Source organism: Temnothorax curvispinosus, unplaced genomic scaffold, assembly GCF_003070985.1.
Source record: "Temnothorax curvispinosus isolate PA1 unplaced genomic scaffold, ASM307098v1 QBEX01013129.1, whole genome shotgun sequence".
Taxonomy (NCBI): domain Eukaryota; kingdom Metazoa; phylum Arthropoda; class Insecta; order Hymenoptera; family Formicidae; genus Temnothorax; species Temnothorax curvispinosus.
This window is the reverse complement of record NW_020222909.1, coordinates 689,477-713,064: the sequence shown is the minus strand read 5'-3', so window position 1 is coordinate 713,064 and position 23,588 is coordinate 689,477. Positions and strand designations below refer to the sequence as shown.

The 23,588-nt window shown below is 43.6% G+C and overlaps 2 protein-coding genes across 12 annotated transcripts in view; one reads left to right on the top strand and one right to left on the bottom strand.

Annotated features, from left to right (window-relative positions):
* Positions 1-23,569, top strand: part of LOC112463195 (cytosolic carboxypeptidase 1-like) — a 28,855-nt gene extending 5,286 nt beyond the window's left edge. For 6 of the 9 annotated variants that reach the window (XM_025029402.1, XM_025029395.1, XM_025029401.1 and 3 more), the window contains 16 exons: positions 118-235; positions 400-542; positions 949-1,093; positions 1,174-1,305; positions 1,389-1,532; positions 1,696-1,867; positions 2,126-2,195; positions 2,402-2,580; positions 2,664-3,279; positions 3,453-3,965; positions 4,056-4,234; positions 21,645-21,897; positions 22,265-22,389; positions 22,647-22,799; positions 23,034-23,174; positions 23,412-23,496. In XM_025029402.1, coding sequence (XP_024885170.1) covers positions 118-235; positions 400-542; positions 949-1,093; positions 1,174-1,305; positions 1,389-1,532; positions 1,696-1,867; positions 2,126-2,195; positions 2,402-2,580; positions 2,664-3,279; positions 3,453-3,965; positions 4,056-4,234; positions 21,645-21,897; positions 22,265-22,389; positions 22,647-22,799; positions 23,034-23,145 — 3,054 coding nt within the window. In that variant the 3' untranslated portion in view covers positions 23,146-23,174; positions 23,412-23,496. Of the gene's footprint in view, positions 1-117; positions 236-399; positions 543-948; positions 1,094-1,173; positions 1,306-1,388; positions 1,533-1,695; positions 1,868-2,125; positions 2,196-2,401; positions 2,581-2,663; positions 3,280-3,452; positions 3,966-4,055; positions 4,235-21,644; positions 21,898-22,264; positions 22,390-22,646; positions 22,800-23,033; positions 23,347-23,411 lie in introns of those variants that run through there. The other 3 variants (XM_025029397.1, XM_025029396.1, XM_025029403.1) reach the window with 3 other exon arrangements.
* On the bottom strand, positions 4,401-11,419 carry LOC112463198 (C-type lectin 37Da). Of its 3 annotated transcripts, none has more exons than XM_025029409.1 (4): positions 11,136-11,418; positions 7,753-8,110; positions 7,243-7,398; positions 4,401-6,227 (listed from the first exon to the last, which is right to left on the bottom strand). In XM_025029409.1, exons 1-4 carry the CDS (start codon positions 11,179-11,181, stop codon positions 5,432-5,434), a joined length of 1,356 nt encoding a protein of 451 aa, XP_024885177.1. In that variant the 5' UTR covers positions 11,182-11,418; the 3' UTR covers positions 4,401-5,431. The 3 variants fall into 3 exon arrangements, with proteins under 3 accessions (XP_024885177.1, XP_024885178.1, XP_024885180.1); XM_025029410.1 differs by having other exon boundaries at positions 6,141-6,227; positions 7,236-7,398; positions 11,136-11,415; XM_025029412.1 differs by lacking the exons at positions 4,401-6,227; positions 7,243-7,398 and adding an exon at positions 7,415-7,488 and having other exon boundaries at positions 11,136-11,419.
* Positions 23,570-23,588: the final 19 nt, after the last annotated feature.

The window sequence follows — 23,588 nt, the reverse complement described above, 5'->3', positions numbered from 1 at the left end:
TTTGCTGTTATATCGTAGCCATTTTTATGCCTGTTACGCTGTATCGACGGAAAAGGAAGAAAAAAGATGCAGAAAATTGAGAAACGATTGAGATTCATCCTCGAAATTTCCTTTTAGAATTGCAAGGACCACGTTGCTAACTGCAGTGTCACCAGCATATTGCACGAATGTATATCGCCTCGAGTAACCAAAGGCAAATCCAAGGAGAGGGGGAGCAAGAATAGAAGTGCCACAAGTAATTGACAATTGTTTATCATAGAGAAACATGTTTTACCGAGAATGTGCGAATTTTGTCGAATTCGCAGATTTGATAGCGTTTATTCTTCGAGGGTATAGTTTATTCGGAATTTTTTCGAGATTGTGAAAGTATTCTTTAATAGAAAGCTTATTCTTTAATAGGAACCAGTAGCCGAATGGCGGTCATTCAACTCATCAACTTAGGTATCACGCAAGTCCTAGTTAAACTTTTAATAAATCTGCAACACGCAGATACTATCACGAGCGAAGTGCTCACTCAAGACATCCTCTGGATTTTGGGACAGGTGATGTTTAAAGACGCATTGTAATGAACTTTTTTTAAAATTTTATTTTGCAATTAGGAACAATTATTTTGTTTGGCTCGCTACCTGTGCATGAATAGAAGAAAATACTCTTGATACGTTATATACCTGCACAGCAGAACTTTTATCGATCGCACTGCGTATGTCTACGACAGTATTTTTTCAATTCCAATTTTTCTGGCGTATAAGATTTATTTCAACTATTTTTAACTTTATATTGTAATTTTATGCATTATACTTTAATATTGGTTTTATTTTGAAATTACATTAAAATCCTTAAATTATGAAATAATAAGATCTTAAAATAAAAATAAGCACGTAATTTTTAAAAATGTTTATAATATTTTGAGAAATATGAGTTGTTGAAATTATTTTGCGATTCTTTTAGGTGGCTCAGAGGGACCAGAAGTTTGTGTCAAAAATGAAACTGCTCAACTCCATAAAAGTGTTCCACGCGCTGTTGAAACAGTATTATAATAACAGCAAGACGTTATTGCCGTTGTTGTTGATCATCAAAACTCTTGCTAAAAATTGTAAGCAACAGTTTTCTTTGGTGTATCGGACAATTCGCTTATGTATTTGAGGATGATAAAGCTATTATTTTTTTCGGTAGCTTTTTCTTTGCAAACACTTGTAAAGGATGGTATCACTAGTACTTTGGAGAAAACGTTTGTCAGTATCGGTTATACGCCACATTTGAAGCTGAGGACGTTATTGGACTGCTTCAAACATTTAACGACCAATAGTAAGCACGTGTGTGTTTACGCGTATGACGTATTTCATTTTTCTTTATTAATTATTTTAACATTTATGATATTTTGCTTTCAGAATTATGCTGTAACAAATTTGTTAAGGTGGGAATGGTACATCTGTTGATGCGAATTTTCGAGAGATGGGAAAGATTTGATGGACAGATGCGCTTAAAGATTTGTAATTACGCTCTGAATACGCTTCAGCATCTCTGCGTAATAAGTAAGTTTATTAGAATGGATTCTAAAAAGTTCTCTATAAAGAAGTCTTTCGAAGGATGGTCCCTGGGATATATATATATATTGCTTAATTTTACATTTATCAGCCTCTTAATATATTTTTGAAAGGCGTCGGTATTACACGCGTTTTTTGTCCGCCGTTCTAGAAGCTGGAAGGAAGGCTATCAAGTCGAACAATGGCCTACAGCTACTGTACCGGTTCTGCACGAGCTGTCCAGAGGACAAAACTTATGACTGCCTGCTGTCGCGTATTTGTGGGATAATCAATCAGTGTCTGGAGAAAAAGGAATTACCGGTGCCCGAAATGTCGCCTGCAAGGTGAATGAAACGTTCGAGGTCATCTCATATACTGTATCTCGTGATAATCGCTTATTATATTTCGACGTATATTTACACGTCTTTCTATAAAAAGTATTACAAAAATTTGCGGGTTGATCGCTTTTGTTACTACCGGGATCAAGTATCATGTATGTACAAGGCGAATAAGTAGCGATAGCTTTTGTTATGCGATATTATCAGATTAGTTAAGGATCACAACTGTGCGCACTAAAATCGATTCTCTTTTTTTGCACGTAGATTCGTTTTGCCCGAAGTGACTGTTACCAGGGCGAACAGTGCTGAAAGCGGCAGCGACATCGATAGCCAGGTGTGTACTTCACGAAAAATTGAACCGACGTAATAAACATCGCAAGCTTGATGTTTGATGCTTAAAGTACGCGTTTATCAATAACGTCATGTACTTCTTTTAACGAATCGCTTTGCAAAATATCGCAGTGTCCAAAACGTCCGTATATAGTGTCAAAACTTGTGCCGTTAAATGTTCGTGCGGCTCGAATATTGATTTCTGCATAGGCGAACAGTGTGGCTTCGATGGGTAGACTGTACAGCGATCTCGATTCCGGGGATGACGAAGAGAGCCACGACTCTAGAGATACAATGGATAATGAAATTCACGTGGGCGACGAGGTAGACGAAAACAAATTTTTCGCCGGGGTTTTTACTTCGCAGAGATCCGAGGAGGATCTCGCTGGGTAGGTGGAACATTATTTTTGCAGACACACATTATTGACGTCAACTATAATTACCAACGCAACAATCTCTCTTTTCTCATCAGATACCATACGTTCTTCAAGGAGCTGGGAACTCTGCGGTCGCAGCTACATATCGTCGGATCGTCGAACGTCAAGCTAACTGATCTTTGTTTGGTGGAGGACGATCAGATAAACTCGTCGGTCGGGAAGACGGGAAAGACGAAGACCTTAGTCAAGGACTTTTCGAGATCTAACGGTACAACGAAGAGTCAATTGGTGAACGGCACGCACAGTTTGAAGGTCCTAGAAGACGTGTCGGCGAACGTTACGGATCCGCACGCGTATTGCGCCGTGGCGAGCAGAGTGAGGAGCGTTATCGGTTTCGTCAAGGTCGCTTATCCGGACATGATCGGCGGTGACGGTCTGGGGAAAGCTGAGCCGCTCAATATTAAGGACAGGAAGGTTTGCCGCGCGAAATTGCTAGCCTGCGTGGAACGCGGTCTCCATGCTGCCGCCACTATCCAGGAAGTTGTTTATGATCTTGATGCCCTCGCAAATTCCGCTTCCCGGACAATGTCGGGCGAGGAGCGGTTGTTTGGGAACTGGGATGAGAACAGGATCGGCAATCGCAATTCGGATACGAAACGGTTACAATTCGAGTCCAGATTCGAAAGCGGCAATCTGAGGAAAGCTATTCAGGTATAGTCGGTTTGCTACTCGCGCTTTATGTAATCGATTATGTTCATATTACATAAGACTTCATAGTGACTTAGCGCGGCAATTTCTACAATCTATAATTCCGCTATATGTATATAAATTCATTTTTTGTTAAATTTCGTTACATTAATATTTCACGTCTGCTTTCTCCTTAGATAGGTCCACGAGAATACGATCTTATCCTGACGCCAGATGTTAACAGCGGTTCCAGACATCAATGGTTCTATTTCGAGGTCTCCAGCATGGAGGCGAATGCGCCGTACACGTTCAATATAATCAACTGTGAAAAGACAAACTCGCAGTTTAACTTTGGCATGAAACCGATACTATTCAGCGTCACGGAGGCGCAATGTGGTAGGCCAGGTTGGGTGAGGACCGGCGTCGACATTTGTTACTATCGAAATTGTTATCAACGGTCCACCAGGGGAAAAACGTACTTCACGACGTCCTTCACGGTCACGTTTCCGCACGCTTACGATGTTTGTTATCTGGCGTATCATTTCCCGTACACGTATAGTCGGTTGATGACCAACATTTGGAAGTGGACGAAGAGAGTTTCCACGGCGACCGTGTACTTTCGCGCGGAGACGCTCTGTGAGACTTTAAACGGCAATGAGAATCCTGTGCTCACCATTACGTCACCGGATTCCAAAACCAATCCTATACACGTGAGAAATCTCTTAGATATATATATAAATCTTCGCATAACAATAAGTCATTTAAGCAGATATTTAGAGCTAAGTATCATTCCCTTTCAGACACGAAAGATGATCTTTTTAACGTCCAGAGTACACCCCGGTGAAAGCAACGCCTCTTGGGTGATGCACGGAACCATGGAGGCTCTCCTAAGTGACAACCAATACGCTAGCAGTTTACGTGACGATTATGTGTTCAAAATAATTCCTATGCTAAATATAGAAGGAGTTGTAAACGGCTGGTAAGTTAACAATTATGTATATTTTTATCAAACCGTTTTTTTATTGGACGAAAATCATGATAGAGACTTTTAACATGTGCCTAGCTCTAACATGAAACTTTCTAACTTTACGTTTAAGAATAGAATGATATAAGTGGGAACAGCGAATGGCAGACGCGTAATATTATAAGACTGTAGTCGTATCTTTATTAAAATTCAGTTACACAAGTCGCACATTCGCGCCGTTCTACACAGAATTAATATGGAAGTGACTTACCATAGCAGCTAGAGAGCAACGTTCCTCGTTGATGAAACTACGTACACCGATCGTCATACGTCTGGATGACCGAAACATTTACGACTGATTCTCAGCGGTTTCTTTAACATCCATTACGCATCCCAAAATATTTCGGGAATCGTATGGTAGAGTGTCGAATGTTTCGTCTTGCAGACGTATAGACACATGTTAACTATGACGATGATGATTATCACCTTATAAAGATATAAGACGCTGGCGGAAACTGGCAGTTTAATTCAATAGTGAATTATTGAGTTTAATATTTTTTTTTTCATTTTTTATTTTTCCTATTCTAAATTCTGTTGTTAATACTGTTAATGAGAATTTAATGAGAATAAACAGGATAGAAATGATGAATAAATGATGCGATGAAAATGATAATCCGCCGGCGTCATCGATGATAGAAAATGAGAGCTGAGTAATTGAGTAAATGCCCTTGTGAAAATGTACAGCTTGTCGAGTAACGTCGGCAGGAGAATAATTTGTTTTCGACTGATATCACGGCTTTTCCTTTTTGACATCTTTAATATCATTTCCGAGTCGCGGCATTACTCATTCGTGTTCGTTCCAAGCTTCGATACTAACGGACGGTTCGTAATAATCATTTCTGCCTGCCGCCGACCGAGAAAGCTGATAATAGTGTCTTTCTGATTCAAAACTATCGAGCATTATATCGGGTACGCCTTAAGTTAGAGCTAAACAGCGAGCGGTGACAACAGTAGCGATCGGTCTGATCCGCGAAACAGCTACAGCTCGCTCGTGTCACATGTGCAAAATGCACTCTGATATACATATACAAATATAATATATATATATATATATATATACCTATATACTTAGTTCCTCAAGAATGTCGATCTGTGTGTTTCTGTCACTTATAAAACAAAATAACGCGACGTTATCTAGGAGGAAGTAAAGCGTTACTTGGACGGAGGGTCTAATACTTTGCCGTTGGTGCGCACTTTGATGTTGTACCTATAGGCCGGTTCCGCCTCTGGCAAGATCGTGCTACTGTCGTCATCCTGGTCCTTCATCATCGCCGAATCCGCCGACGACGCCGCCGAGTCTGCCGGCTGATCGTTTACATAATCTTGCACGCTGTCGTACGGCCCAATCGTGTGGGCGTCCTCGAGACCGTTGTTCGGTAATTCAGTCTCCGCGGCCAAGTCACCGTAGTCGGAGGACTCGCGATGCTCCATCTTCATCTCCGACGAGAAGGAGGAGGAGGCGGAGGAGACGACGGGACGGGAGACCGACGGTCGCAGGACTTGGCGAGTCTCGAGACCGTCGAAAACGCTGTCTTTCCGCGGTTGAGATGCCACGGCGACATGCCCGGTGAACAGGCTCGCGATGTCCGGGATGTGATCTGGTCTGATATCGTCCAGGTCGCCGATGGCCGTGCGCTCGCGCTCGTTATCGTCGTTGAACAGCGACGTCGCCGACGCTGTCGTTCCCATGTGTTGACGGGACTGCTGTTGCTGTTGATGCTGATTGCCAGATGCGGGAGCGGCCGTAGTGATTAGCCTGCTGACGACCGGGTCCTCTGATAGTTTTTCGTTCGCGGACACGTCCGCTTCCAATGGTGTTGCCTCTTGTTCGTTCTGGGGATCGGTACCCAGATGGTGATCATCGATATCGGTGCTGTCAGTTACGTAATCACTCGCTTGGTCGTCGCTGGCTGGCACCGAGGTGGTTGTGATGTACGGCCTGTGATTTCTAAAAAGATAAAGGGGCTTGTTCAGGAGATCTCAATCGTTCCCGTCGCTTTTTCATAAGAATTAAAATAATTAATTTCTCGCGAATTTATTGAAAATATTTATTGTTAAATTAGCGTCTTACGATTATTAATGGCTTAATTTAAGCATCGTATTAATAGCAGAGGAAAGCGTAGCTTCACTGTCACGTAAATATTTTTATAGCAGCAGTTATTTGCAATGAGTGAAGCCATACTTGTGTATGTGTACGTGTAAGAAGTGTATCGTTTGTGAGTATCGTGCGTCAAGAAGCGAGAGAATAATTGCGTTATTAAGATTAAGCTATAAAGGCATTTGCTGGAATTCCGTATCGTGGCTGAGCTATTCTCATTCATCGACACTTCGATCCCGAAGCTATATTAGCTATAGCTATGCGAGGAAGATCTCGAAGAACTGGTTTAATACTGGCGAGTCAAGATCTAGCGTCTTGATCATCGCAATAACCGTTCCTCATTTTACCGCGAATTGCGGAAGAAAAAGCATTCCTCGTTTCAAGCTATTTCTATCTCTCGCTAGATTGCACGGAGGAAAAAGTTTGTTCCGGTGACGTCCGGTTTACAAGTATCACCTCGTTTCACGCCTTCGTAAACATTAAGTAATCGCTGAAAAAGAAAAGATTCAAGTTCTATATATGTTCTACGAGATTGAAATTACAGTGACGCGTTGTCGACACGGGACGTACTTACAAGTCGCGAATATAATAATAAATTTTCATCTGTCGCTAAGCTGAACCATTCCGCATACCGCATACCGCATACTTCGGTAGCAGGAGGGATAAATACGTTCAATTATCGCGATATACATTTGCATAGCTTATCGCTGGAGGGTCATTTACTTTTTGCACTCCGTGCATAAGCGAGATTCGTTTAAGGTACATCGGTATCTCTAGACTCCCTTTTTCTCTCTCTCTCTTTCTCTTTCTCTCTCCTTCCTTTCGACTCGTGTATTTTTGTGACAAATATTATCTCACCTCTTACCCCTGAGTCGCGGAGACTGGAATGCTGCCGTAGTTGTAGTAATAGCATCTTGTTTGCTCGCAGATAAAGTCCTTCACGAGAGTGCAATCCTGCGCCTCCCAGGCTAACGTAGGTGCTACCATCGCGACGCATCCGTCCGCGCTGCCGCTGTCGCCGCTGAAATCGAGAAACTCGCGTTTTGGAATTTAAACGAGAATACCTGTTCTGTTGTTAGCTATTCCACGCACGAGTTTCCGGGTGTTAGAACTGCGGAAGAGAGTGGCTGATAACCACGTTACTCGTAACAACTACGATCGACTAATATGCGATTCTTCGATCATGAAAAATGATACTGGCTCTTTGAAACTGAAAGACGTTGCCTATCATTTTTAGCGTTCAGTGGAGATGTAAATATTTAATTGATCTTATTGTTATTGGATATGTGTTTAATTAATATCTTCTGATTTAATCGACGGTTTTTTTTTACTAATTAGTAGTAATAATAGTGCACGATCTAGTTAAAGATATTACCTTTCACGCGCCACCCTTTGGGGTTCGGTGCCGGGTGGTACGTCGGCAGGTCTGTTGCCAGGTCGCTTCAGCATGTAGTCAAAGGTGACGTTAAACGGCAGTCCCGTGCTCATCCACAAAAACATGTCGGTGCCTAGCTTGTTGCCGGAGGTCCAAAAGTCGTATTTCGTGTAACCGGCGTTCTTCAAATATTGCGTCATCGTGTCGGCCTTCTCTTTCGTCTCGAAAGACGCCAACTGGAGGCCCAGCGAACGGCAATATTGATACGCCAGGAAGTAATTCAGTTCTGGACTGTAGGGGTTCATTCGCGATACGAAGTATTGTATGCCATCCAGCTGGATCGTTGTAATCCTCTGGGCTGTGAACGAAACATTTTACATTTTACATTTCTCTTTAATACCGCAAACAGCTACGTTTGCATCACGTCTCATTTTAAACCATGTTAAAAGTGCGCTATAAACTTATAAACACACTCAATTGTAGCACGTGTGCGAAATTGGGGCACATTATAGTTGATGCCATTCTCGCGATAATTCGAGTGTACGTATGTGCGTATACTTGACTATCAAATTAACGCGCACAATAACAGCAGTAACAATTATATTTATTTAAAAAAATTATTAATTCTATAGTAAAATATGTTAATTCAGTCTCTTGTTATAATATTGAGATTATTTTTTTATATTTTTATGTTCCAAATAATTTTTTATTTTCTATAATTATAATTTAAAAGAAAACGATTTTCAATTTAATTCACCACATTTTATTAAAAAATTATTTTTTAGAGCTACTTATGGTTTATCTAAGCATGTCTGCCGTTCAGTTCCGACAAGGCTACAAATGGCAGTAGAGACGCGAGAGAATCCGTTCAGTGAATATTAATGCAGCATTCTATTTTAGTATCGTACTGCTCGAAGCTCGCGATAGAGAACCGTTACTATTAATAAAAACGTCCGCATATCTTTCAATGCAGCGTGTAAAATGAGATCATTAGTATGGGAACAATAACAATCGAAATCAAGTTTTCAACTTAGAAACTGTTTAGATAGTTTATATGTGATAATAATCTCCATAACTTATTGTTAGCCACATGATAGACATTTCGAAACTGAGAAAAAGATCATTTAAATTTATATACGTTAAGAAGCGTCATTTTCATCGCATTATATGTGATACAATAGTGATAGGACGTAGCAAGAGGAACGAAATTGATGGAACTATTCCATCGTTGTCCGCTTCATAATACGATTTTAATTTCACTCTCTAAATGCGTACCCTGACGCGGTGCGTTTTTAGCCGGCTTCACAATGACTGGAAGCTTTACGACAAGGGCAGTGTTCACACGATATATCAAGTTGCGGGTTCATTGAACCGCGACGGCTATTTGGTTAACTGTACTTATGAATTATGACGCGTCGAGACCCCCGAATAGCCGGTAGGTGAACGAGTGTCGCAACTGCGAGTCCCTCTCATTGTTTCTAGTCGCGATTGTTCTTTGCTTTGTACTACATGTTTACGGCTGCAAAGGCTGACAATGATAAGAAAAATCAACTTTTTAAATTTTAATCTTATTAGGAGATATTTTAATAAATAAAGAGAGAGAGAGAGAAAGAGAGGAATACGACAAAAACGTTTGATAATTATATGTTTGAGATGAATGAGTTGAGATATTTTTTGGTACTCTTACGTAAGAGAGTTACGAAACAAAAGGAGGCTTTGGTGTAAGAAGAGAACAAGTTCGTCCTCTATACATATAGTCAGAGTCACGAAATTTAAAAGACTCAATGATTGATGAGACCGAGATAACAGATCGAGAGGCCAAACGCAGGTGAAAAGACGATGTGAGAAGACAGATACAATGCGATATTGTTGCTTGTTTAATTTTGCAAAAAGATAACAGACGTTTGAAACTTCTTTGTTACGATATCTTGAAGAATCTCGGCGGGATCGAAGCGAATCAATCTGAGTTTCCCAAGAGGGAGCAATTTCGCATGTACGCGCGGACTACATTGTTATAGAATAGAGCAGCGAAGCAAGACGGTGCGAGATATCCGTTCGGCCGGTTGGCAAAAGTCTAGTCACGGCTCTGGATACTTCGTAGAGGCGCATCCGGAGCAAAAACGTTCCGGATCGTCAAGTTGAACGTGCAGGTGGTGGTAAATGACCCAAAGGCCTTGAGACGTCTGCCGCCGGTGTATGCGCGCGTGAAAGAAGAGGCGACCAGCCGCTTTAACTACAGCTTCGTTCACGTAATGCGTTCCCGCCGTTCGGCTAATGATACTCGACAAGATTCCCGGTCTAAGGAACAAGTACACGAACGGGGGCTCGAATGTCTATAAACGGTCTCGGTAAACGTTCATCCGCGTGTGTAATCTCTTTCTCTTTCCTCTTTTTTTAATGAACGCAAGTAACGAGCCTTTGAATATGAGTAATGAGCTTCTTCGTGCGCAGGATTGTCGCTTCGTAGGATGTAACATCACTTTTACTTGCGGAGATTTCGATTCAAATCGTAAATATCATGAAATTTATCTCTCTCAGTGCGTAAATATTTGTTTAAAAAATATGAGGTTTTAATTTTACTTATTACTGTTTAAAAGTATTTTTTCTATCAAATTTGAATGATTTTTATAGACTCTGAATATATTATAATGGACAGAATTTTAAACGGATAGAAACTCTTTGAAGAGACGCGATATACCCGGTGCATTATGTCGCTTGCGTGTTCTACCAACGGTTATTTCCGGTTTCAACTTTGAATACGCTGACAGTTGGTGCAGGGGTTTTTTTTAATGACAGAAAAGTGCGTGTTTTACTACTACTAAGAACAGTAGAAATATATATCAGGCAATATAAAAAGGTTTTAAAATATGAAAATATAAAAGGGTAATATTAAAAACAATTGATTAAAATAAAGAAAATTCGGAAATTAGAAATTTTGAATATAACAAATAGGTATTTGCAATTGGTCCAGAGAAAGATATATTGAATATATAAGAATACATATAAAAAATAAACATTTTTTAATATATTGTAAAACTTTCACAAAATATTTATAACATATAACTTATAACGAATTAAATAAAATATTTACATAATTGAACCAAATATTCAAAACGTTTGATTTTACGATTTCATGTTTTTCGTAATTTTGAAATTTTCTTCACTATTAAAATGCTAATTATATTGTTTTCACATATAACACTACGCGTTAAGTGGACAGTCAGAAATGCAAGAGATGTCGATGGTTGAGCGGAAGAGTGTATCCAATATGCTCGTGATGAAGTCAAGAGAACAATCATTTCATAATAATGAAGACGTCACCGCGGATGTTAAAGCGAGCACGAACGAGCCGGCATTGTGTCGTGATGTAAAAGGGTACTAACCTGAGGCGAAGGCCGCGACGACGAAGAGCAACAGGATGATCTTCATGTTAGCGTGCCGATTACTGTATTGGCAGTGCGGCGATCAAGCAGTCAGTCGTTTCCGTTTCCGACTCTCGTCTCTTCTCTCTCTCTCTCTCTTTCTCTCGGACTATACCGGATGTTAGTGTTAGGGTCGCGTTCTCGGACTGGCCTCGCGCTGCTCCGTGAGCCCCCTTAAGAGTCTTCTGCCCGGATCCCAGAGGAGGGGGTCGTTGAAGATGATTCACTGGCTAAGCTAGAGCAGGAGCCCAACGCGCGAAGGGGACGGCGGCGGCGGCGACGGCGACGGCGACGGTGACGGCGACGAAGACGACGATGATGACGATGACATGAAGACGAATCGAAAAGTAATCGAGCCGCGTCGTAAAAAAAACCGCGGATGACAAGATCGGAAGAACCAGGCACAATGGGTGTTCACGTTGAACAACGTGGAAGCATGCCCCGCGACCGATGACGCCACGCTTGATTTGATACGGATTGCCCTTTCCTCTCTCCACCCTTGACTGCGAAGATGATGTGCAAAATCGAGGATTATATATTAGAGTCCGAGGGGATGCCTTTCTTCTCGAACACTGTAAAGTGTGTTCGAGAGGAGTAACCGTGGACGTTTAACAGCAGAAATCTTTCTCGACAGGTGAAAAGTATTCTCGGACACTTATTGACACGTCGTTTTTAACGATTAGAAATTCAGATAGCTTCAGTAATACGTCCCACAAATAATTTCATACTCTCTCTACACGAATGTATTGAACAACGTACGCACACCTTCATGTCGGATAATAAGTTAATCAACCTCGATCGATCATCGGTCGTTAGAGTAAATAATTATTTTTGCAACAAAAACTGCGGCCGCTCCAGTTGTCGAAGGAGCCAGCCACACTTGTCAAGCGTGTGCATACTCTCTCATCGTTGGCGCGATTGTAAATTAACGCGCAACGTGTGATTACGTCGGGTTAATTATATTAACTAGCAAAGCGTCGTATGAATAATGTTTGCTCGGCGAAGAGGTATAATCCATTTGTAAGCGGTATATCGCGCGGACGTGAAATAATGGAGGGGACGAGTAATAGCAAGAACGTTGTTATCCCCGTATCGATCAACGTAGCGTTTACGTTAATCCCATTAATAACATCTATGCACTCGCGCGCGCGGGCGTTTACTTTGTTCCCGACACTGTAAATCCTCTTTCGTCGTATAACGCCATCCATCGCTTCTTTCGCTCGCGGTACGGAATTTTACTTTGCCGCAGTCTTCACGGTTCTCCGTGGATTTGTATCGACGGCGAACGCAGCAAAAAGACGCCGGTTTCAAGGCAGACTTCATTTCTGAACGCCTCCTCGGAGGCATCCTCCCGTACGCTCCGATATCATCTATCCCTAAAAATCCGCCTCACTTCATTCGTCAGCGAAACGACACGCACGATCGTGCCGTTCAAATCCAACGCTAATTGCAACAAATCGCCTGCCTTCGAGAAGGAGAAATCTGTAAATTATACCTTCGATCTGTGGAAGGTCGGCTCGTGAACATTGATACCTGGATATCTGGGATAGCTGGCGTTTTGTGCGAACGAAATAAACGGACTCGATTATTAATACCTATGTGATGAAGTCTCATCCAAGCGTTCATCCGAAATATCGGTCTATCTAATAATACGCGTGAACCTCGCTCGACGGAATCAAAGCGAGTGATCGCGCATGCTTAATCGCCGTGAAGAAAACGGTGATGGATGCGAGCATCGAGAGTTTCAACTGCTCGCTTTCTTCGCGTCCTTTGGCGCCGTCTTGTTCTTGCGGCGCGGGCAGTGCGGACGCGGCGCTCCTTCCTCTGCGCTCGACTTCTCTCGAAGCGCATCGTCATCGTCAAGACTCGATGGAATTCTGGCTCACCGACTCGTGAGCGATCACACGCACGCAGGCACGCTCGCACGTATGCTCGCATCGCAGATATCGCGGCGCGGCGCGTGCGAGGACTACCGGGCGCGTCTCAATTAAGCTTTCGCGTGATTAATGATACGAGATTGTATCGTGGGACGCGTCACCCCGTTCCCCGCGGACGAGGCGTATTAACGAGTTATCGCATTTCTCGTCTGTCATAAGTTTCATTTGCGTTTCGTCGATCGATTAGGAGAGAAGCATATTTTTGCGAACTGTCGTCTTGAGCTATTCCGCAATCTTGATGCGCGCGAAACGCCGACGTTTTATCGGGACCACCGCGTCATCACGTATTTTTTTCAGTAGTTGAAATACCATTTTATCATTGTCGCCAAATCTTTATAGTGTGTCCCATCGACGATAATTTCTCTATGAAGAAGCCTCTCATGATATTAAGATTTGTTATTGGAAATCTCAAGTTTATTTTGACGCGTCGCGTCGGCCATCTGATATAGAAAAGTATTATTCGTGTTTACATATTTCTTGTTCTTCGAAACATCGTCGTTCGAAAAACTTTTAAATATTTGACGAAATTATTTAAATGTATGTCTTTATTTGTTCCGCTGTACAGAAAAATATTTCTCAAGAGTACATTATTGATAGAGTAAACATTTCGTATGTTAAACTAATGAAACTATATTGCCGGTATCGAATATATCGGCGCAGGTTTACATCGATAACGCGGGTCGCAAAAAGGCTCGGGTCTCAAGGTAGGCTTCATTTCTGACCATGTGTTCCCGTCTGGTTCGGGAGATCGATCCACTTGCTCTTGAGATATATCGCGAGCGAATATTGGCTCACTAAGTTGTTCGATCACAATATCGGAACCGGTACGTGATGAGGAACCGACGTGTCTCTACGTCCCAGAAAACGTCTCTCATCTATCCCCCTCGTATCTTACCCCTCTTGCTGCCGTCCGTATACGGCATTATCTCTCTCGTGGAGATTCTGCCTGGTGGCGGAATCGCCGGATCAATGATCAGATACGCGACGTGTTATTTCTGTTACGCGGCATCATGCTGTGCGGGCGATCGTGAGCAAAAAGGACCTCGCGTGACATCCAAGACCTACCGCACAACGGAAATCGTCTCTCTATTTATGTCTCCGTCTCTTTCTCTCTCCGGCTCCGCGCAACGTCCGCTTGTTGCAGCTCTTGCACGGGAGGATGCCGTGCCGCGAGCTTAATGACAGGATAGGGCGCCGTGACGGTTTTCTTCGTGGACCACGATTCAGGAATGCAGATGAATCGGCCGGAGTGGCGCGCGGCCCGAGAAGCGTTTCGCGGTTGCTGCATCGTGGCTACTTCATTAAATGTGTTTGATGCAGGACGCGATGCGGATCTTATCAACGGGAAGAGAATGTTTTTACGAGAGACGTCCTCTGTCGACCAAGGAAGATTCATCGATTTCGCATTCGTATTATATACCGTGATGCATCTTTCTTTAATATCAAGATGAAGCATCGTGATAAAATTAATCAGTTTTAGCCCTCGCGGTCTCGCCTAAGAGAAATAGGATATTCGGCTGCAGGGAACTTGTTCAGATTTCTGTGCAAATCAAGCGCACACCGTGAATGCCCGGGTTTGTACCTCGCGGCGCAAGTCACGTTCCGCCGGTATCTTGGTGTAGGTCAGTTTAACAGGTTGGGTTCCCATCGTGGTATTCCCGTGGGAATGCATCGCGTCCGCTCGAGTGCACTTAGGTCCGGCGATGCTTACGGGGTTCTCTTCTCTGTGTGGTGGTGGGTGAGACGAAAGCAGAAGCTCGGTGTGCTGGATAAACAAGCGATTCTCCAGCGGCACCACCACCATCGCATCACCGTCGTTGTCGTTGTCTCCTCGTCCTTTCGTTCTCCCTTACCATTACTTTTCTCTCTCACTTCGTTTTCTTCTTCTTCTTCGTCGTCGTCGTCGTCGTCGTCGTCGTCTTCTTCTTCTTCTTCTTCTTCTTCTTCTTCTTCTTCGTCTTCTTCTCCTCCTTCTTCCTCCCCCCTTTCGCTTGATCCGCTCCATGCGAGGGAGACGCTAGGAACAACTTCTCACAGCCGCGCCAAGGGACTTGGTCTTTTTTTGCTAAAACAAAAGCGAAGACGGGGGTACGCCGCGGCGCGGCACGGCGGCCAGCGACGGCCAACGGCGGTCAGCGGCGACCAAGAGGAAGAAGAGAGGAAGGCGGCTGGAGCAGGAGAGTCGAGAGGGAGGATGCCACAGGGGGATTCTTGCCGAGGTCTATTTCAGGCCCTGCCAGCAATCGCTATGTAAGGCCCTCTTCTTTCCTTCCCTCGCTCGCATCTCTTCTCGTCTTTTTCCCGTCCGAGAATCCCTCTTCCTCTCGTTGCTCTTACCGGTACCCTCTTCATCTCTGCTCCGTGCGCGTCTCGTTTCCTCTCCTTTTTTCTATGTGTACGGAACTCTCGGTTTTAGCTCGCGAACAGCCTCGGACCGAGACGATCGAAGGAGCCATACTGCCCCGAAGGCTTCGACGGCGTTCGTTCCTCCATTTTGATACCTCTAGGACAGTGGTCCTCATGCGGCATTTCGCGATTGGATTTCGAGGGAGCGTGAGATGCTCCAAATATATGAAAATTATCTCCGCGATAAGGGATGAATTCCAGATAAACAGGCAATAGACCGACGACAGCTTTCGAAGCAATACCTTTTATATAAATTCGAAGAAAGGTCAATAATGTCATTGTATTTTACATAATTCATCATATGCTAATTTGCAAAAATTTGCGATAATTTTATAAATATTTTTCGCAAATAGATGGATACATCTATCTTTCTGTATCCTTTCGATTCTCTTGAATAGCGAAACAATCGTCGAGGAAGACGAGGAGACTGAAGGGATCGCGTCGACAGCCGGACTGGGTACCAAAAAGCATAACTATTTATAGAATTTGGTTCTATCCCGAAAGAATCTCCAATTATAAGTGTGTGCAGAAGTGGTCGAGCGACTTCATAGTACCAAAGGGCCGCACGACCTTGCACACTTTTTTATGGTTCACTCTTAGCCATAATTCAGTTAGTACCAGGACAGCTTATGGATTTACTCTTTTCTTTGGAGAGTCTTAAAACAGTGACTCTCACCTGCGCTTCAGTTTTTTAAATATTTTTACACTACGAGCCCCTTTATCGAGTAAAACTATTAGAATTTCTTATTATTGTTCCTTATTACTATAGGAAGACTTATATATCAGTGTTATCTATTTGCCGAGAATCATGATAACAACATTTGAGAACTTGTAATTTCTCGCTATAAGCATCAAATTTTTATTATAATATTAACTTCTTTCTACTTGACAAAGTAGCAAACAAATCTGGTTCTCGTTAACAATTTATTTTTATTTAAGTACTTCAAAATTTTATAAATTTTTTCTCATAAAAGAATCCAAGAATTACAAAAAATTAAATGTTATAAGATGCAAATAATATGTATATATTTCGACAAAATAAAATTAATAAAATTAATGAAGTTTTGGATTTCTATTCCAAGATTTAATCAAACGCGCATGACAGGAGATCGCAACCGTGAAACAGCGTTTCGCGTCTCGTTTTTCCTTGCATAACTACATTGCCCGGATAATCAATCATTACGATGTAGAAGACGAGCGGTGGGCGGGTACGAGGGCTCCAAGTTGAGAACATCGCCTTCGACTACCGATCGTTTCTCCGGAGCACGGCTCATCGATTACGTACCCGCGTATCTTATTATGTAGACGCTGTCTCGCTGGATATATTTAGACAGTTCGTTTCTCGTGGGATATAATGAAATCATAGCAGCCGCGCGGAATGTGACGCGGACGACGCGGTGCGGTGGAATCATGCGTGGAATACGTAATGTCACGGGCGGCGATTGAACATTGAACGCGTTATCGATATGCCGATCTCTTTTCTCTTCTTTCTTTCTTTTTACTTTCAACGTGAGACGGACGTCGCCGTCGTGCCGCAATTAACGACGGAACACCCGCGAATGACCCGTAATAACGAGTCGCGGTGATCGCGAATCATTAGGAGTTGATCATCCCGCCGTTGCCACGGCACGGCCGCTTTACTCACGCCCTTGTTGCGGTTACGTGCCTGGGGTTTAAGAGAGGACGACCTAGAACCTGAAACCGTGAACTCGCTTGCGATTACGGGGTCGAGGTGAAGAGGCTCGCCCTCTCCCGGAGGTTTTAACACGATCGGGCAGCTCGTTACGTATACGGGTATAGCAGTGGCGGGTTCTTTTTTCCCAAGAAAAACGCTCCTCTACACGAGTACGTATTCACGAGGTATTCACGCGCTCTCATGCCCACGTATGTAAAAATAATTTACACGCGGCAACGCGCGCCATTATCCTTACATATGCAGATTGGACGTAAGCGACGCGACGTACGCGCAACAAAGTGCCCTGGTAAGGCTCGACGAGCTTAATACGAGATTTATACCTAATGTATTCGGACAATTGCGCGGAATGAAATGTAATTTTGTTTTCAGCGTATCACATTATGGTGTATAGTATTCTTGAAATTTTTATTTCGTCTTATTTTGCGTTTTGTATCGTAAAATTGGTTGGATTACGTATAGGACGACCGAAAAATGCATCGTTGCCGTCGTAACATTTAGCTGCTCTAAGAAAATTAATCAATAGCAAAGAGAGAGGATCTCGTAATCGCCGAAGGCATTTCGTTGCCTCGGACAAGTGCAGTCGCTTATTCAGTCTCGCGTAATATTGTGTCTCTCGAACTACAGAGACTGGCGAATAAGTGGTCGAATCATTCGGTTGAATGATTGAATCGTGAATCTTTATTAAAACGACCATGGTATCTGGCCGATCCGTTTCTAGAGTAATTACTCTATCGGAGGTTCCGCTGAAATGAAAATCTCAGTCGTTTGCGTCGAACGCTCCGTGTATATTTTATAATACCGTTTCTTATCGACATGTTAAGCTTTGGAAAACACTCTGGACGCTTCGAATCGCTCGCGCTCGCAAAAACTCGCGAGGAAGCAGCGCGTTTTGTTCCTCGCGAGAGGAAACCACGTCGGTGCGCGTTTTAGCTGGAGACGAGCGTCTTCGAAGAAACGGTCGACGGAGAATATAAGAGAGAAAGAGAATGAAAGAGAAAGATAGAAAGGCATAGAAGAAGCGAATGGATTTGCTCGCCCTTTGCCGCCCGTAGAAAAAGGGTCGGCTCCGGCCGGAGACCTTGGGTCGGAAGAGGAATGCAAATCGAGACCGGTCACGAATATTCTAATGTGCAGTTAGTCCTTACACGACGATTGCGAGAGAATCGTCATTCGGTTTCTCCCATCGGCCGCGATGGCCACGATTGCACCCGGGGCACGTGTTTGCGCGTCCAGAATGTTCATGACCCTCGATTAGATGCTTCGCGTGCCTCCGAATAAGCTGGAACGCTGGAAATGACGATGTCGAATCTCGTTACGACCGACGTATTTGCGGTATTTTTAGTATCGTAAACAGGTAAACGGCTTGCCGTCCTTTTTCAACGCTCGCAATGGCTACTCGGTTGCGTTAATTAGGCTAGATGTATCGAAGACTAACCGGCTGAAGAGAATCGTTAAAGACCGTTCAACGTTTTCGCTGGAAATGTTATTTTCGTGGGGCATCTATATATATCTTTCGTCGAACTCGCAGTTTTTTTTTTTTAGACGTTTTGCTGGCTAATTTTGTACCGGATAATTTAATATACAAACATTCAAACGCGTAATGCGCTTTCTTTAGTACACTTTTGTGATATACAAAGGCGTTTGTGTGACATCCATAATGCGCTACACTGTTATGCACTTTTGTTGCGTGCGTAACGATGTTGGCGACGCGTTACGAAACGACAAGATCGCCGCGCGCCGTGAGAGCGTGAGATTTAGAGACGTGGAAACGAAGTCGAGAAGGGAAAAACGTCCGCCGGCGGTTGCACGATCAAACCCCGGGATAACCCTGGAGAAAATGCTGCCAGGCCGTGGAAGAGGGGACGGAGATAGATGCGAGCGGACATGATGGTAGTAAAGTTCACGGAAGAAATACGCGATACGTGGAAGAAGGGCCCTAGGAAAGCAGAAGTTCCCAAGGAGAGGATTTCGCTTTACGATCGCAAGAACGGACCGCGAGTCCTCGTTTCCGCTCGTCTCTTCTTCGATTTTGTTCCGTCGGTTATTCCGAGAATTCTCGCGATCCAATATACTACGGCTTCTTTTTTTTTTCTTTTGCATGGCCGTTCTTGCAGCGCTATTTTTCTACGGCTAGATTTATGCCTCGTTTACGCAGAGGTCGTAACGCCGGACTGGACTTAAATGGGCGGAAAGGCAAAGTCAGTATAACAAGTCTAATGGCTATCGATTATCATACTTCAGAGAATCTCGTGATCGACGTTCGTATGAACAACTTGCGCCGATATAATCAATCAAAGCGTATAAAGCATCGACAAACAAATTTTCAATTAGTTTTTCAAACTTGATGTGGTTTCAGCCATGAGAAGATTCAAGTATCCACAGATCGTTTTTAAAATACTCGCGGTATCACGTGACGTACGAGCGGTATCCTTTGAACGTTTGACACGGAGCAGGTCCGAGACGAGTGGTCGGTTACGTGTAATTTGTACAGGATCTCTCTTCTCCACAGAGGTGAGAGAAGTTCGCAGTCAAGGCTCCCTCCTCGAAGTCATTGACATTGGCGGCCGACACGAAGAGACTGATGCTGCCCATTATATCGAACGGTTAATAAAACAGCGACACTCTCATTGTACAGTCATTCAATCATCGTTTTCAAACATATGACTCACCGCCGTGAGTTCTTTCTACATTTGGACTCGCATTATCTCGATCTATGAATTTGAAAAAGGTTTTTAAACGTTCGGAAATTGCTAAGCGACTACTAAGCGCGACTACGTTATGGAAATTTAAATAAAGATTTATTATCATCTCTATATAGCTGCGGGCGATGACCTGTTCCTCATAGTCTTATTTTAATTTTAGTAAAAAGTGTGAAAGGTCTCTGATATCAGATTTCCTGAGTTTAAATTTGGAAAAGGCGCGAGCTTCCCGCATTCAAATCTCATCATCTCGAGCCCTCAGACGGAACAGGGACCCGTTCGCGAATGCTCTCGTCCGTCAGATGTTGAATGTTCTTAATGGCATTACCTGACGAAGCGCGTTGTGCTTCTCCGCGCGATTTCGTTTCGGTATACGCGCGCGGCGCGGCGCGGCGCGACCGCTTTTTTGGCGTAGCATGCGCGCATGATGAGATCTATTATCTCGAATGACTGTCCTCTTTCGCCGTCGGCTTCTGCGAACGTGACGCGCCGGTGAACGTCCTCTCTCTCTCTCTCGGCGGGACACCATCAAGCGTACCCTGTCCGCGCATGGACGGCAGTCGTCGTTCTCGCCATATGCTGTCGCGTTTAAATCATGTTAGATATAGAAATAAACAAACCTTGCGCTGATGTTAACAGAGGCCAAAGGTATATCTGTCGGAAAATTTCTGAATCGACTCCTCCACGTCCTTTCGCGGAACTTGGGCGAAACGCGTCACAGGTATTCACGCGCCGCGACGTTACTTCACCTCGGCAGAAATGAGCAGCTACCTCGAAATAAGCTATCTGTTTGATATTCGACGTAGATCGAGATATTAGCGCGGGACGATAGGCATGTCCCCGAGAGACGTCAAGACGAAAGCCGTAATTCAAACGGCGGTCTTCATCGGTCGTCACCTGCCGTGCCCCGCTATTAGCTATGCGCGACGCGAAGGCGTCACTTCCTTCGACTGGGTTTCCGGCCGCCGGAAACGTCCTTCTAACCGCGGTTGAATCCTTAAATGAAAATGATAGATCTCGCGGGGTCCCCTCCGCTTTTGTCAATCTGAAAGGATATATCGATGATCGAGACGAATCGTCGGCTGCGCCGCGCCGTCGCCGCGCCCGCGCCGTTGCGTAATCCATTGCGCGTACATTTACGCACATAGATACGCACGTAGAGACATATTTGAAGAGAATTTTTCTGGCAAACGTTAGGAAATTACCGGATATATTTTATGTCGCGAATCTGAGCGAGCGTCTTAGGGGAAATTGGTTAATAAATAATGCTCGCAGATTACCTCTCTCTCGAAGAGACGCATAAATATTTCCGCGATATTCTCGCGCAACGCAAACGCTCCAAGACGTTAAAATTACCTCATTTACGGAGTCGTTCGGAACCCATAGGCTCCCCATTCACGGGATATTGAAACGGAGCGAAGCTGTAAAAACGAGTAAGAAATAATATATGTCAGATCGGAAAGAGCTAGCTCGGAATTTCCAGTCTCGCGAGATAGTTGACGACGTTACACGTTTACGATTGCATATAGCGAGTGGGATTTTTAACAATTTTCAGCGTTTTAACGATCACGACGTTCGTGATCGCAAAGATTCTGCAAAGTGTCCGGCTAGAACCGGTGTCCGGTTTCTTTTATATACGAGAGACGAGAGACGAGAGTCGATTCCTCTTTTTCGTTGTCGTCTGTTTTTGAATCTGCAATCTCTGCACGACGTGCTTTCGTTGTGTCGGCAGCAATCGATACGGTCTGACGAACGAGGACCTGAACCGACGTTGGAGCAGTCCCACGCGGACGTATCATCCGGTGATCTATCACACGAAGGGCCTGATGGAGTATTGCGCCAGGGTGCTGCAGAGACCGCCCCACGTTTTCGTCGACTACCACGGCCATTCACGGAGGAAGAACGTGTTTCTGTTCGGTTGTTCAAGGTCGGGTTCCTGGAGCGCCGCGGACAGGGCGAAACCGGACCAGCCGGTGCAGTATTTGGTAAGGGAATCGACGGAAGAGAATCGAGGCTAGGTAATATTTTTAGATCTTTAGATCGCGGCATCATTTATCCTCTACGTTTACCTGCCAGCGGGCCGGCCCGACGGACGTTTATCACTTTCAGCGGCCGTCCTTTCAACGCGAACTTTCGATTTGCACGAGCAATTACTCGCCGACAGCCGCCTATTCGTTTCGCGCGTTGCACGTTAATGTCATTACTGTCATTAGTCAAAGTGTTATCCGAGAAAGTGCTCTGAGAAAGTGTTTCTCTCTCTCTCTCTCTCAGATCACGGGACCTTGATTCTCGTCTCGAAAGCCTCTAAGTAAGTGCGATCTCGTAATCTTTGCGACTTTTTTTCTGTATCAGATGTTACCGCATCTCATGCAAAGGACCTCGCCGGCTTTCGCTTTGCAGCTCTGTTCCTTCAAGGTCGAGAGGAACAAGGAATCCACTGCCAGAGTCGCTGTGTGGCGGCAGTTGGGTGTTCCGAGGTAAACGACAGCTAAGTATATCCTGGGCAGATTGAGATCTGGCTCGTAATAAGATTTCGTGTAGCAAGGTCGAGGTTACGCGTGTCTCGCAAAAAAGATCTGTTCTTTTGCAACTTAAATATTATACGCCATTTTAATATTCAAATTAACTCGGTAAAACATTCCCCTTTTACATTTGGTCAACATCACTGATACTGCGTCGCTGTGATTGAGAAAAATGTCAATACACCCTGCTACTTAACGTTTTGTTCAAACAGAAGTTACACGATGGAAAGCAGCTTTTGTGGATGCGATCAAGGCGTATTGGCGGGATTACATCTCGATACGGAACATCTCAAAGCCATTGGAAGAGATTTCTGCCAAGCTTTATCTATGATGAAGGACGGCGGTGATGATTGGGCTATTGGAAAGTACGTGCAAATATATTGTTATCAATTCATTCTTCACAGGAGTATAAATCGACTTAAATTTGTTGAGATAAGATTGGTTGAAACAGAATATCTATTAAAAGAGAACTTGTAAAATATCATATATAATCGGCGAATGATCTTCTAAGATTATGATTTTCGATGAGAATTTTTTGTTTTTACTTTTTTACGGGCTGGAATAAAAGATTCTATAAATTAATATGTTATTCAACATAGATCGACAGAGCAAGCTTGTTGCCCGAGAATGTGTGTCTTACGAATGTCACGGAAGATACCGAAATGTATTCAAGATAAACACGCTATACATCATACCACGGCACTTTCTTAGCAAACGAGATAATTAAACAATTGTAGAAGGCAAGATTTGTGTGCGACTGTCTGTGTGCGCGTATTGCTAATTTAACGCTTTCGCTAAATTGTTCTACATCATCGATGCATGTTGCCCTTGCCCCCATTATTGATCAAACCAACATATTTTTGCAAACTAACGATAATAGCTAATAATAAGTGAAAAAGCTGTTATTTGATTTATATACATCGACAGTTCATTCATTTAATATGTTTCTTGTTAATTGTGCCTGTTATTCCTTTTAGAATTCCTTTGGAGAAACATATTCCCGTGGAATCAAGATGCATGGACAATGATGTATCTTCCAGTAGTGAATCCAATGATTCCGATTTCGAGACTTAGGGGACTGCACCTTAGTCAATCATCAGAGTAACTATTTCAACGACAAAAGTCATTATGAATATTTGCTATTCTGCACTTTT

Coding starts and splice junctions, on each gene's coding strand:
- LOC112463198 (XM_025029409.1), bottom strand. CDS start 11,181: ATGAAGATCATCCTGTTGCTCTTCGTCGTCGCGGCCTTCGCCTCAG. Junction 7,399..7,752: donor CAAAGGGTGGCGCGTGAAAG/GTAATATCTTTA, acceptor TCTCGATTTCAG/CGGCGACAGCGGCAGCGCGG. Junction 6,228..7,242: donor CCAGTCTCCGCGACTCAGGG/GTAAGAGGTGAG, acceptor TTATCTTTTTAG/AAATCACAGGCCGTACATCA.